Source organism: Anopheles aquasalis, chromosome 3, assembly GCF_943734665.1.
Source record: "Anopheles aquasalis chromosome 3, idAnoAquaMG_Q_19, whole genome shotgun sequence".
NCBI lineage: Eukaryota > Metazoa > Arthropoda > Insecta > Diptera > Culicidae > Anopheles > Anopheles aquasalis.
In genome coordinates, this window is record NC_064878.1 from 65,704,201 (window position 1) to 65,716,048 (window position 11,848).

General features: G+C 51.4%; 2 protein-coding genes across 5 annotated transcripts in view; both read right to left on the reverse strand.

The window, feature by feature from the left end:
* LOC126578035 (AF4/FMR2 family member lilli) overlaps positions 1 to 11,049 on the reverse strand; it is a 37,380-nt gene extending 26,331 nt beyond the window's left edge. The window contains exons 1-2 of one of the 2 annotated variants that reach the window (XM_050240216.1): positions 11,017 to 11,049; positions 9,489 to 10,189 (exon numbers count right to left, since the gene is read on the reverse strand). The gene's annotated coding sequence lies outside the window, so the exon portion shown is untranslated. Of the gene's footprint in view, positions 1 to 2,535; positions 2,655 to 9,488; positions 10,190 to 11,016 lie in introns of those variants that run through there. The other variant, XM_050240217.1, reaches the window with a different exon arrangement.
* A 362-nt stretch (positions 11,050 to 11,411) lies between these two features.
* Positions 11,412 to 11,848, reverse strand: part of LOC126578060 (ras-related protein Rac1) — an 8,958-nt gene continuing 8,521 nt past the window's right edge. For all 3 annotated transcript variants that reach the window (XM_050240255.1, XM_050240257.1, XM_050240256.1), the window contains exon 3: positions 11,412 to 11,694. In XM_050240255.1, the coding sequence (XP_050096212.1) occupies positions 11,663 to 11,694 (32 nt within the window). In that variant the 3' untranslated portion in view covers positions 11,412 to 11,662. The remainder of the gene's footprint in view (positions 11,695 to 11,848) is intronic.

Consider the following 11,848-nt stretch of genomic DNA (forward strand, 5'->3'; position numbering starts at 1 on the left):
GATGGAAGACGATGGCCGCTCCGAACAGCACGAGATGACGCTGGCCGCTAGCACACGTAGCGTGTATTATCTTATTTGGTTTTTCGCGTTTTTTGGCCAACCAAATGACGGTTTTACGAGCAAGCAAGTTTTCCCACCTCCCAGGAGCATTTCCATGGGTTGTGATTGTGGTGGTCGCGGACAATTTAATTACACAAAACGGGGCGTTTGAATAAGGCATTGGCCAGCCCGGGGCAGCCTTTTCTTTTTCGGGGGACCACACTACATTAAGCATAACAGCAGATGCATAAACGATGCAGTTCACTCTTCGTTAGGGTGGAACAGACACGCCAACCAATGCGATAGCTCCTCCGCTCGGTGGAAGTCACCGGGAATCGAACCGAAACGGAGTCACAAATAAACACAAATCTCTTCGTCGTGATGATGGTGATAATGATGAAGACGGTATGCTCACATATATGCTGCCGGTGCACGCCAGCCAGCCAGCCAGCCAGGGCAACGGTGTGATCAAGTGAAGGTGCAGGCTTCGCTTGGCTTGTCCAATAAACCATCCGAGCGGCGGCAGAAAGTGGTTAGACACTGATGATGAGATGCTGTCCCGGCACGACACCTATTATGCTTCCCTCTAATTGCATCTCTTCGGCCTCAATTCGCAGCACCAGCAGCAGCAGCAGCAGAAGGAAGAAAAACCGATAGTGAGAGAGAGAAAGTATCACGCGACCTTTTACTTGGCGTCGTTTCCGGTGTACTAACTTGATTTTGAGCGGCGCAAAAGGTAAGTTTGTTAGTGCAAGAATGATTGTATTAGCGAGCGGTGGAGGAGGTCCAGCTTCAGTAGTTCGGACACACAAAGCGCCGTATGGCCTCATAGCCAAGTACGCTGTACCGTTGCACTTGCCGTATGCGGAAGCATGTAGAAGAGGCTGCCTTATGTTTTATGCAAATGCAACGCTGTTGGCCCTTTCTCGTGGTACATCCGCTGTGCATAAGAAGGTCGGCACGCCGTGCCATTTGAAAGCGAAACGAACATTGAGCGAGGAAAGTGAACGGAGGAACGGTGATAAGAGCGCATGAGATGCGCGAGTGAGATGCGATGCGAAGGGGTTGCCGCACCCGCGGTACTGTTGCTCATCGCTCGTCGTGAGAGCATGATGCTGGTTGGCGAGAGAGCAAGCGGCTACTCGATCTCATCAAGGCGCGCGTTCATCACCAGCAACTTGGTCTGGTCTGGTCTGGTATTCCCCCTCCTGGATACGCCAGGAAAATGACCTGATTCCGACCGCCAGCCGACACCACAGCCTGAAGATTCTGCTGCGAGCAATGACGTCATTCGTCGCTGTCGCCGTTGCCATCGTCACCTTTTTGGCGACAGCTCGGTGCCCCCTCCTCAGGAGATGCTGTGCAGCTGGGAGTCGAGATGCAACGGGAATTATGCAACGAGCAAAGCATCCCAACCCGTCGCCATAGTATCGATTGACCCGATGGAGGACGCTCTTTGCCGGACGTCATCGATAGGTGAAGGGGAAAGAAGTGCAAAAAGGCGAACAGCTAGCGAAGGAGAAGGAGTCACTGGTGCGGGGGTGGCGTTGCGTTGTAAAAATGGCTTTCAGTTTAATCCAATTACCAGGCGCAGCGGCCACTCTACATGCCCGGCTCATGCGATGGCCTCGTGTTGCTGACGCCATCCTCTATGCCGGTGGTCGTACGGGCTAGAGGCCCGTGTGAGGTAACTTTCTCTAATGTTTTGTTGTTGAACCAATCTAGTACGCCACGGCCACACCGAGAGCCAAATGGTAGTAGGCCTTTGCACTAGAGAAAGGTGTGTCGCTTTCGGTTATCGGATGCCACCGCTACTGCTGGGGATGTGAATCCCCCCCTGGTAATACGAATCCCGGAGATGCACCGTCAGTGTTCTCGGTGGAATGGCTTTTAGGAGGCTCGTTAGGTACACACGCACCAGGCCTTGATGCACCAGAAAAATGCAAAAAAAAATGGCTAGCAACTCGTTTGATGGAAATTGGATCCCACCGGTGGGTGGTGGTGGTGGTGGTGGCGAGTGGGCTACAGCTCGAAACCACAAACCCCGAGCACGCTCATCGACAGTGGCCAGTTGGCACTTGGCTCACTGCACAGCACTGCAAATTGCATTGACAGGGCACGTCAGATGGAACTGAGGAGGAACGGAGGGAGAAGAGAACACGTGAGCGACTACCGGAGAGCAGATCAGAAGGAGAGACGGATTTCTCATCGATCTTCGCTACGACGGGGTGTGTTGAGCCCCAGCCCCACATACAGCAGCCACAAAGGAACGTGATCGCGCACGCCCTAGCCTGTCCACCTTACCCTCTGATGCTTGCTACCGGTTGGGTGGTTGGGTGGTTGCTTTGCCGGTCGCACCACCAACAGCACCTTCACGGAACATGAGACTTTTGGGCGGCGAGCGCGAGACACTTGCAACATGACAACCGAGAGGGATGCGGACATCTCGGTGCGACCAGAGAATGCGTCATCGCGACCATTTTAAGCTGTACATACCTTTTCGTTGGGAGAAATAATTTCCAAACCGATTCGGTCCCTTGTTCTGCGTCACTAGCGTAATTAATCAACACTCTTTCTGGTCCCCGCTGCAACACGATCTCACCCCGATGGGGTTGTCAACTCGAAACACACGCCATTGGCTACTGTGATGCAAATGTAAAGCCAGCTGTTTTGCTTTTTGGAGCAAACCAGTAGCAAACGTCACGAATGTACCACGCCGTGTGACGTCATGTCGATGTTAATTAGTGGGCCTCATCGCGAGATGGACACGCTATCGACCGAACCCCGGTAAATTAGTTGCCGGGTGCAGAATTTACATGCAAATTGCTCCCACGCACCAAACCGGAAAGACTTAATCTGAGCCCCCACGGCCTAGCCCAGACCGGCATGCTCGGTCCATCACAGACACAGGAGGGATTAAGAAAAGGTGGAAAAAGGAACGGGAAAGAATCCAGTTGGGCCACTGTAGTGCCGGATGGCGTTGGTGTTGACAAAGTGAAAAGTGCTCCCATCACTGCGCCATCCATGCGTTAGACGACGCATGCCAGCGACAGTTCTGAGTTCAAGATCGGGTGGATTATTACTCTCCATCGGCCGGCTTACGATGAATTGCACAAATTAACGGCGCAGGCCAGTGACTTCCGTTAGCAGCCAGTACACGGTGGCCGATTTAACGAGCTCCAGTATTTTATAAAAAAAAATGTCCACAAATCACGCTTGTGGATGAAGCGTAGACCTGCGAGAGTCAACACTATTGAACACTAATTAGAAGCAATCATTACTAGAACGTGTCGCAGCGGATCAATACAAGTCGCTGCTGATGGATGCTCATAATGCTGCTTCTACTCAGTGTCGGAATGTACAGACTGGGGTGGGGTTGTTGACAAAGCTCACCAGTCCAAGACACCTTCTGGTACAAATTGGCCAACATCAACGCCCCAAGAAGATGGCAGCAAAAACAAAGCTTGGAATCCTGGAGGAACATGGTGACGGTTGGAGGAATCGTGAAAAACAACGGAAGGAAGCCACACCCAGCAACCTCGCAGACGGAGTCCGATGCCAAGTGTGCCCCCCTCCCCCCTCTGGCCCCCCGGCAAAAGCAGACAGCGAGAAAAGGATGCTTTACCTTTTCATCCGGTGCGAGAGACACAATTACGAGATCTCGTCTCGTGATGGGCAATACAGCCTCGGTCGATAGCGGCCCGGGGTGAGCCCGAGAGGGCATCGAGTGTCACTAACCTGAAACTAGAACGCATCTGGACGAGTTCGAAGAAAACACCCCGAGCCCCACGCCACGTCCTTCCATCGTCGTGTGTCCTCGATTCCGATGCGAGGACGTCAGGACAATTACGTAAAATCCTGCCAGAGACACACAGACACAGAGTGGACACCGAGTGGCCTGGAAGGACTCCGTGTCTTTCGTCTCTCGGCCGACTCTCCACGGCTGGCTGTCGTTATTACATCTTCGCCACATCCAATATTGGACCCCCGAAATTGGCCAATAAACGCCAGCCAGCCAGCCAACCAGCCAGCCAAACCAGGATGAATTGAGGTTAACAGAGAAAAAAAAGGGTAACAAAACAGAGATTTCCAGTCATAACGGCGGCTGAGAGGGGGGGGACCTCTGGTCTCGCATGTGGATTTGGAACAGGAGCAAGTGCTCCGGACAACCCCATGACAGAGGACATCGGAATCGCGAGCATCAGGCGTCGTCGCCGCCGTCATCGTCTTTCGTTTTTCTCCCTTTTTCGCCGGTGAGTCACGACTTTGCCTCGGTTTAGAGGGTTGGAAACAAAGAGGTCAACAACGGGTTCGCCGGTGCGCTGGTTCCTTCTCGTCCTCCGGGGTCCATTCCCGGGCCATTACATCACGCTTGACGCTGATTAGGGACCGCGCTCGGAGCTGCTCGTTGTTAGAGAGTTACACAATCGACTGACGCCGTATTGAAGCTCTTCATTTACCATTTCAGGGCGCGTTCAGGGGAGAAGTGTCAGAGTTCAGAAAGGGAAAGGGTGATAAGAGGCACAGATTAGAAGCAATTCCACTGTGAGCATGCGTTGGTTTGCTAAGGAATTTCAATGATTTCCAGCATAAAAACAGCCCAGAGGTCGTCAAAGTATTGGATTGAAGTCGCTTCATGTTCACATCGTACGCTCGATCGTGCATGAAATGATTCCAATTTCCAAACCACGGACGGGACATACAGAAGCCCCTAAAGCCAGCACCAAAGGCAGCAGTCAGCACATCCCGGAAGGATAAAAGGGTGGATCCAACGATCGGTTTTTGGTTCCCGTTCGGCGTTCGTTTCATTAAAACATCCAAACCTCCAAACGCACCGCAATCGAACGGAGGGAGAAGCATAAAAAAAAAGTATGAAATGGGACCCGCGTGCAACATTGTCGTTTTCTGCCCCATCTCGCGTCCCGCGGGTTGTGAAGCATAAGCGACATCAAGCATCATGTTTTATTCATGACCGAGCGAGAGATAGAGAGAGAGCGAACCCGCGCGAAGCCAAGGAGGGAGAGGAGCAATTAAAAAGTGGGAAAAAGTGACGGGGACAGAACCCGCAAAAAGCCAGAACCACGCCAAAACCCGGCGAGAGCAATATGCTCTCGTGATGCTCCTCCATCATCATTCCTCGATCCTATGCTGGAGACCATAGCAGATCGAGCGGTTCTAGGGGATATTAATGGATCTTCCATACACTCACCCACACAGTTCCTAGTCTGATTAATCCCTCACGAGTGCTACCGACCACAAGTGCACCAGGCAAGGGCGTTGGGCCTATCCCCGTGGTCTCCTCCCAGTTCCTTCCTGCCTTCGCGCACAAAATCTCTCTTTAATCCAGCCTCTCGCCGTATGAGAGCATTCAGGGGATTCAGAGGGACCGAGGCGAGGGGGAGGAATTGCGATTACGTTCAGTCTGGTGCATCTCCAGCCCGCCCCCGTTTAATGTGCAAATTCTGGAGCCCCGAGGCGAGTCGTCTCGGAAGCGACGCCGAGCGCCCGAGTGTTACACAAAATTATAATCTTTTGCTTTTGCTACAATCTGAGACTAAAAAGAGAAGGGAGAGAGAGAGAGAGCGTGGGGAGAATGTGGTGAGACAGATTTTAGTGAAGCGTAGCGGTTGCATTATGCAAAACGGCCGATGCTGCTTCTTATACCAATTATCGACAGAACGCGCGCTCGTCAAAAGTGCTGAGCTGAGCGGATCGATTCTACCTCGGGAAAACGGTCTCGGTAAAGGCACGATAAGGGCCCGTCTGACTGCATCCCTGAAAGCGCTCCGAGCGTCTGCCAACTCTGGCAAATCCCTCGAGGGATCTTTTCTCTCTGTGCTGGTCGCCATCATCATCATCATCGCCGTCCTCGGTCTGCAGACAAGGAAATGGGAGGTGGCTCTCCCATTACACAGCCTATTTCTGGTCGTAATTTAAACTTCCGTTCGCAGGACGAGGGTTGCAAGGATGGTGACACGATGCACCGCTCTGCCAGGACTTCCTGGCTGTCTGGATAGTGGGATGGTCTGCTGCATCAGGTTGCTGCAGCATTCATCTCTTCAACAGTCGAGCTCCAGAGACTAATACTTGGATTGAATTAATGTGGCTTCTCGGGTGGAAGCGGTGAGAGAGAACCCCTAGAATCCTCCGGGGGGGAGGGATCAATCGATGAATCGAGCGCCAAAAAAAGCTTTTACGCGATGAAACAGGAAACAAAGTATAATGTCCGATGTGCAGGCTCGTATTAAAACAAACCTGTACGCGCCCAACGCCAACGCGCCTGACCATCAAAACTTAAAGGAACTCATAGATTACCGGCGGTCGGAATTGGATCCGCCAATTGGGTGGATCGTAATGGTTTGGGGGGCGCTGGCTGCAGTGCGCCAGGCCAGTATACCAGTCCAGACTCCTCCGCACCTCGGGCATCCGGTCGGTCGGTTTCATCTCGCAAAGAACCAACTCTGGAGTGCCCCGCGAGGGGGGTTTTCACTTTTCATCGTTTCCTTCCCATCTTAGCATCGATCGACGACGATCGACCCATCCAAGTGGTGCTTCCATCGCTCTCCCTTTCTCTCTTTCTCCTTCTCGAGGCACTTGTTCAAATCACGCAGCACAAACGTGGCCAATCAACACGCTGCGCGATTGTTGCGAACGCAAAATCGATCGATCGCAAGGTTCTAACCGAGCCTCAAAAGGCCCACAATTTAATTGCTGGACGTTTAAATCAATCAAAAGGAATTGGAACTGATTCTGTGGCTGGCCACTGGCGTGATTCAGAGCACAACTTCTCTTCTTGGCGTGTTTTCTCCGATGAAAATCCGATCACCAAAATTCCCTTCCCCGGGGGACAACTGATTTGGAATGCATTTCGAACGATGGAAGCATCAGATGGCGTTATCAGGGGCAACGAGCACCAAAAATGCCGCCACTCAGACAAGCACAACCGGCGCTCCATTTGTCTCAAGAGCTCGAAGCTTAAGATTACGCGCTCGAAGAGGCACACCCTCCACGTGAAACGCCGGCGCTATGCTGAGCACAGCCTGATGGGTGGTCAAGATGAAAGTGAGAGCTCGCTAGGGGGGTGCTGGTGCTGGAGTGCCCGGCTTTTTTCAATAATTCTTATCGATTATCGCCCCGGAACCGGATGCGAGCTTCGTGGTGCGATCAAACTGCAAGAGAGCAGAGTAGCAGCTCTTAACTCTATCTCTAACTTTCGTATCGAAGTATTTGAAGAACTAAGGAAGGATTTGTAAAACACCAATCAACTTGAGCAACATTTTTAGGGAAACGAAACAGCTCGCAGCCCAGTAACATAATTCCAATGAGCTGCATAAGACCTCCTCCTCCTCCACGGGAACAATCCCCTTATTCGGGAGGGCGATTATACGCAATTTGCCGTCGACATCACACGGCACACCCACTGTAATTAACCCATATGCGAGCGGTGCTGTACCAGGACTGCCAGTGGGGCCCCCCCCGAGGTATCAAAAAAAGAAGAAGAAGAATCTGTAGTGCGAGTGCGCGTGTGAGTGGATGGTGCTGGCAATTAAATCATGGCCTGGCCGCGGGCCTCAATTTTCTTTTCTGGCCGCCGGGGGAAGAGCAAAGTAATAATAAGAGCAAATAGAAAAATCATATTTTTTCCATCCAGCCGGCGGTTTCCGATCGAACGGAGCTACACGCTGTACACGAACAACACGGGCTGCTCTTTTTTATATTTCCTTCGGCGCCTTTTTTTTATTAATTACATTGTTGCATTAATTGTGTAGTGATTTTTTTAGAGTTGTTTGACCACAGAGATACACAAATTGGTATTTTTAAAATCGATAACGCGTGTCGATCGAGATTACGTGGCCTACTCAGTTAAACAGCGCAGTAGTGCAGCGAGGTGTCAAACATCACGAAACATGCCTACTTTGCTGTCGGCCAGCCTACTAGAACGTACTCCTCTTTGACATGCGATCTACTTTCACCGCAGCATCGGCGATCTCATTTCATTACACCGATCACAATTATGTAAATGCATGTAATGGAATGCCACCGGGGCGCTAGGTACATGGGAACGGCTCAGAATGTACGATTCTCAGGACGGCAAGGAGGTTTGTCTCTCTTGTGTGTCTCGGGTTCACACCACCAACAGCCCTCACGCCGGTACGATCACATAAAACATAATCAAAAGCATTTGCGATAGAGATACCGCTCGCGATGGTTTCTGAAGTTCTCATCAACGTGTTATCCCACAGCCACTATCAGCCAGTACGGAGCAGAAGAAAAATCATCACCTTTTTCATCATCGCTATTGTCGATCGTGGGGTGGTCGCGATCTGCTTCCGCCACCGCACAGACACAACCCAGAGTCTTTGACAGTATCGTGCGCCGTGCGAGTTGCCGATGCTGCTCAGGTCATAATGGCAATTACATAAAACATAATCCATTTAATGCTCACGATACAATCGTCAGCGGGCGTCAACATGCGTGACGCAGATACCGCCTCTGATGCGTGTTGTGCACTTTGGTCGGTTGGTGTTGCGCGGCCACCACGCCATACGTTGCGGACCAGGGAAGAGGTCAACGCAATGAGGCCAGATCTGCTCTTCTCGCTGCTGGTGCTCTGCTGGTGGTGAATTGGCATGTGCAAAATCGCACGAAGCGAATAATCAAAATCATTAAAATAATAGCTCCTCCTCCCCCTCCCCTAGATGAGGGTCCGGAGTTCATTCCGCGCGTACACACATACACGCACCCATGTTATGCTATCGACCTGCAGCATCCCAACGGGAGAACTCCGACGAAGGAAGGAGGTCGCCGTTGCGGGGAAAACGCGCAAAAGAAGAATTAATTTCAGTTCAGGTGAGTTCATTGGCCATCCGGGCAAGAATGGCAAGAAAAAGCGTCAGCGTCAGCGAATGCTGCTAGATGTTCGTTCTCTTAAGAAGCATTCCTAGCATCACGTGGCATCGTGAACGCGAAAATCAATAATCACCTGCCATGGCACGTGTGCACTGGGTGCTGCAGGACAACTTTCCACCTTCCGCGCGCGTCTAGACGATCTACACAGTGCCAATGTTGCAGCTCAAAAGGGTACGGCTGTCAAATGCATCGGAGAGGAAGCGATGAATGATTGGAAAGATCGGAACAGGACATTGATTTATGCTCCGCTTCATCCGCAGTGGATCGCGGGTGTGAAGAGGACATCGTGGCGGTGTCTGAATGAAGTTAATCATCCAATTACCGGGCTTGTTACGATGTGCATGAGCTAGCATAACAGCTGCTTCCTGAGATTGTTCTCAGTCGTTCAAAGTTTCTCACAATCTTCAATGTCTTCAAATATTTCGGTAAATTTAAATTTAAGCAAATTAAACTGACGCACATGTTGGTGCGCTATCAAAAAAAAAAGGATATGTTACGATACATTATCAATCTAATGTTAATGGACATTCTGCACTTACCTTTTCAGGATGTGAACTCCACTCTCACGCTCTCCGTGCTTCTGGTGTGTATGACGGAGAACTCGGGGGCCCGTGTATCGTCGTCGTCGGCTTTTGCTTAGAATTTAATTTAGAATTTCAACACGAGTTCCCTCACGACGACACGGCGTAAGGCGTTGGTCTCGCAGGTTGCTTGGGGGCCGCAGGATCTGTTGTTCACTTCCGGATAGCATCTACGGCGGAGATGCGACGTTTTGGCAGCATTTTGTGTAGGAATACAAATGGCAGATCAATTATTGCACTTCCATCTTCGAGGCAGCATCAGCAGGACTCCAGCAGCGGCGGCGTTGGCTGCTCCATCGCTCAGCAGCAGCAGCAGCAGCAGCAGCAGCAGCACCAGTCTACACTCTCGCGCACAAACACTGACGCACACGCAATCACTACTAACGAGGTGGGGGAGCAGGAGGAAGAGATACTGCTGAGAGTAGTAAACACACCCACTAGACGCGAGTTCACCGCGAGGATCTGCTCCCACGCTCGCTTTCTCTCGCTCTCGGGAGGACACCGGGAGTCCTCTCGCGCTCAGCAAGCGTTCCTTGCCTTGGCTGGCCGGATACCCGGAATATGGCGCCACGGTACGTTCACTAGCCCCAGCAGCTCTCAGCAGGGCACGAGATTGTGAAACATCCTTTCGTTCTTTTTTCTTCCTGTCGATCCTTGCGCTTGAAGGGAGAAGAGAAATTCAAAATTAAGCACACATACTCACACACACTCACGCAAAATATAATGGTGGGGATAGGGAGGGGAAGGATGCTGTTCGCGCAACTGGGCGACTTGACGACTGGGCGACTGGGGGGTGGCCGTACACCAGCAGCGGAGTCCAGGTATCGCGGAGTCTAGGAGTAGGCGACGAGACGCTTCAATTGGTGCCTAGCGACTAACAAAGGCCTACTAACGAAGACGGAGACAGCTTGTGGGAGTTGGCAGCAGGGAGTAACAAAAAGTGTCACCTGGCTCTCGCCCAGCGCTAAGCGCCCAGACATCCGGTGGGCCTGGAATCGCCGTCGCCGCCGTATATGAATCCTGGCCGCAAAAATCGAGAAAAGACAGTGTACCACACTCTATGAAGCTGATGGAAAATGTACGGTTGCGAGTGAAAGGAAGAAAACGAAATCCTCGCAATACTTTGCAGACCCATTCAAGTTATCAGTTGCCTTATGCAAATGGGAATTCCTTTTCTGCCAACGTTACATTGTTACTACCCCAATAAAAGGAATAGAGACGCTTTCCAGTCACATCACACGATGCACACGCACACAAGACCACACATACACACGCACATAAGTTTGCACAACTCTAGATGTTGGTACGGTGGCACTGGCTGGGTCAGTCAAAAATCCTTGTTCAATTTCTAATCTTCCTGGCGTTGGTGCCTTCCGCTTGTTGGTTCTTGTGTGTCACTCAAATACGGGGCTAGTAGCACTAGCCTACTCCAGCACCGCCACAGCAGGCTGGTAGAGCTAATCGAAATCGAATGAGAATCGCGTACCGAACAGCGTTAACCCACAACCATCCAACCGCACGACCGACCACGACGAAACTGCAGAAAACTAGACACGGCGCAGAGCTTCACCAATGGTGCGGCGGGCGAGCGTTGGATGCGTTTCTTTGCGGGTGGCTCTCTGCGAGCGAGTTATCGGCGTTCGCTCACGGGTTTTGCGTTTATACTACCGCGATGCTAACGGCGCTAGTGTGGTGCTTGGCGTGCAGCTTTCGCGAAAAGCTTCGCTTTGGTGTCCGCTGTGGCGTCTCCATTTAAATGTCCTGCCGCAGAGTCAGCTACCACGCGCACCCATTTGAAGGCGTGATCAATGGCACCAACAGCCCTTCTGTTTGATTTTCTTTGCATCTCTCTTTGACTCTTTGATTCAAAATAACGAACAATTGAGGACAGAAATTGCGTATATTGTATTGACTGACAAGATTGATAATATAGCAAGAAGATAGCATAGTTAAATTTGGCTAAATGCAATATGCCTTGAACGAAGCGGCTGCTGCTGATTATATGATGCTGCGAAGCGCTCGAACAATGGGCCAACCTTCGCCACATCTGCTCTGATTATAGTGAGTCGAGATGCTCCATAGTGCGTCCTCCATCCTCAATCCGCTAGCGATTGGTTTTAGTTGCGAGGTGCTTAGTACGAACAGAGGCGCCACAGTGGATGTGCTGTGTCGGGGATCACGGACACGGGAATGAGAAAAAAGAGAAGATGGGTTACTTTGGGAAAGATTCAGGCGCACGCATCATCTGCGCCTTGATTCGAATGTTTCGGATCGGGTGGAGGGAAAAGGAACATTACGTAAGGAACATTAACAAACAG